At 45.5% G+C, this 1,148-nt stretch overlaps 1 protein-coding gene across 1 annotated transcript in view; it reads right to left on the bottom strand.

The window, feature by feature from the left end:
* POGLUT3 (protein O-glucosyltransferase 3) overlaps window positions 1-854 on the bottom strand; it is a 32,242-nt gene extending 31,388 nt beyond the window's left edge. The window contains exon 1 of the mRNA XM_030887688.2: window positions 668-854. Coding sequence (XP_030743548.1) covers window positions 668-854 — 187 coding nt within the window. The remainder of the gene's footprint in view (window positions 1-667) is intronic.
* Between the last annotated feature and the right edge of the window lie 294 nt (window positions 855-1,148).

Genomic DNA, 1,148 nt, shown 5'->3' on the forward strand with positions numbered 1-1,148 from the left:
GTTCCCCTTGATCCTGCCCTACCAGGTCTCCCACACCCACCTCCCCAGGCTTTATTTCTTTATTACAAAATTGGCGTGAAATTGTGTAATTTACTTTATTGGCTCCATCCTTAAGGCAGAACAGGCACTGAATAATCTTTTAAAACATTACGTTTACCCAAAAAACCAAATAAAAAATAAATAAATAAAACATTACGTTTAATGACTAGGAGATAGTCTATCACATGATGCACTATATTGCTTTATGGTTGGCTATTTAGACTTGCTGTCTTAAGTCATTATAATGTTAGAAGCAACATCTTTGCATCACAAATATTTGACCACATTTCTGAAGGTTTTTCTCAGCAATCAAAACCAAGACCTCATTGTCATGGCAACCCTATAGGATAAAGTAGAACTGCCTACTGCCTCTGTGGGGTTCTGAAACTGTCTCTTTCTTGCTCGCACTCTCTATTTTACAGTTGTACCTTTATTTGAAAGTCTCATCTGCCAACTTAGTGTTTTCCACCAACCCCAGGAGTGGAAACTGTGCCAGGCTTCACCGTCTTGTACTCAGTGCCGCCTTTGCAGGGCCTCAGTAGCAGCCACGGCTGTCCTTTTGGGCGCTTGCTTTGCCTTTTTGCCTCCTTGGCAGCCCCGACAGCCTGTCTCGTTGGGGCTTCCTGACCTTGAGGTTTCTGATTCCTCTTGGCCATCCCATCAGTAAGAGATGCACTGGCGATGGCCTTCTGAATTTGACTGCCTGGCGGGTTCGTTTCTTTTGAATGTCTTCTGATTGCCCCCTTTCGGGCTTCCTCCTGGAAAGAACAGTCCAGTTTATCTGCCGCGGGTTCCTCTGGGAAAGGAATGCCCATTCACATTTGCATTAAGAAATTGGAAAATCTTTCCATCCACCCTGGCCTACACCTCCGTGTCTGGGGAAAATCTTGTTCCCGCCGAAACTGTACAGCTTTACCTTCATGGCTGTGGCAGCAGAAGTTCAGGGATGATGGCCAACAGCTGAAATGGTAACTCTGCAGGAGTGGAAAACCTAGTCTTACTCCTTCGGAATGGCTGGTGTTTTGAACTGCTGACCTTGCAGTTAGCAGCACAACCTGTAACCCCCACGACCCCAGGGGTCCTTTTCTCAGGAAAGATAACCTAAAAAT

Source organism: Echinops telfairi, unplaced genomic scaffold (genome assembly GCF_000313985.2).
Source record: "Echinops telfairi isolate 266 unplaced genomic scaffold, ASM31398v2 ScPeMD7_7421;HRSCAF=8459, whole genome shotgun sequence".
NCBI lineage: Eukaryota > Metazoa > Chordata > Mammalia > Afrosoricida > Tenrecidae > Echinops > Echinops telfairi.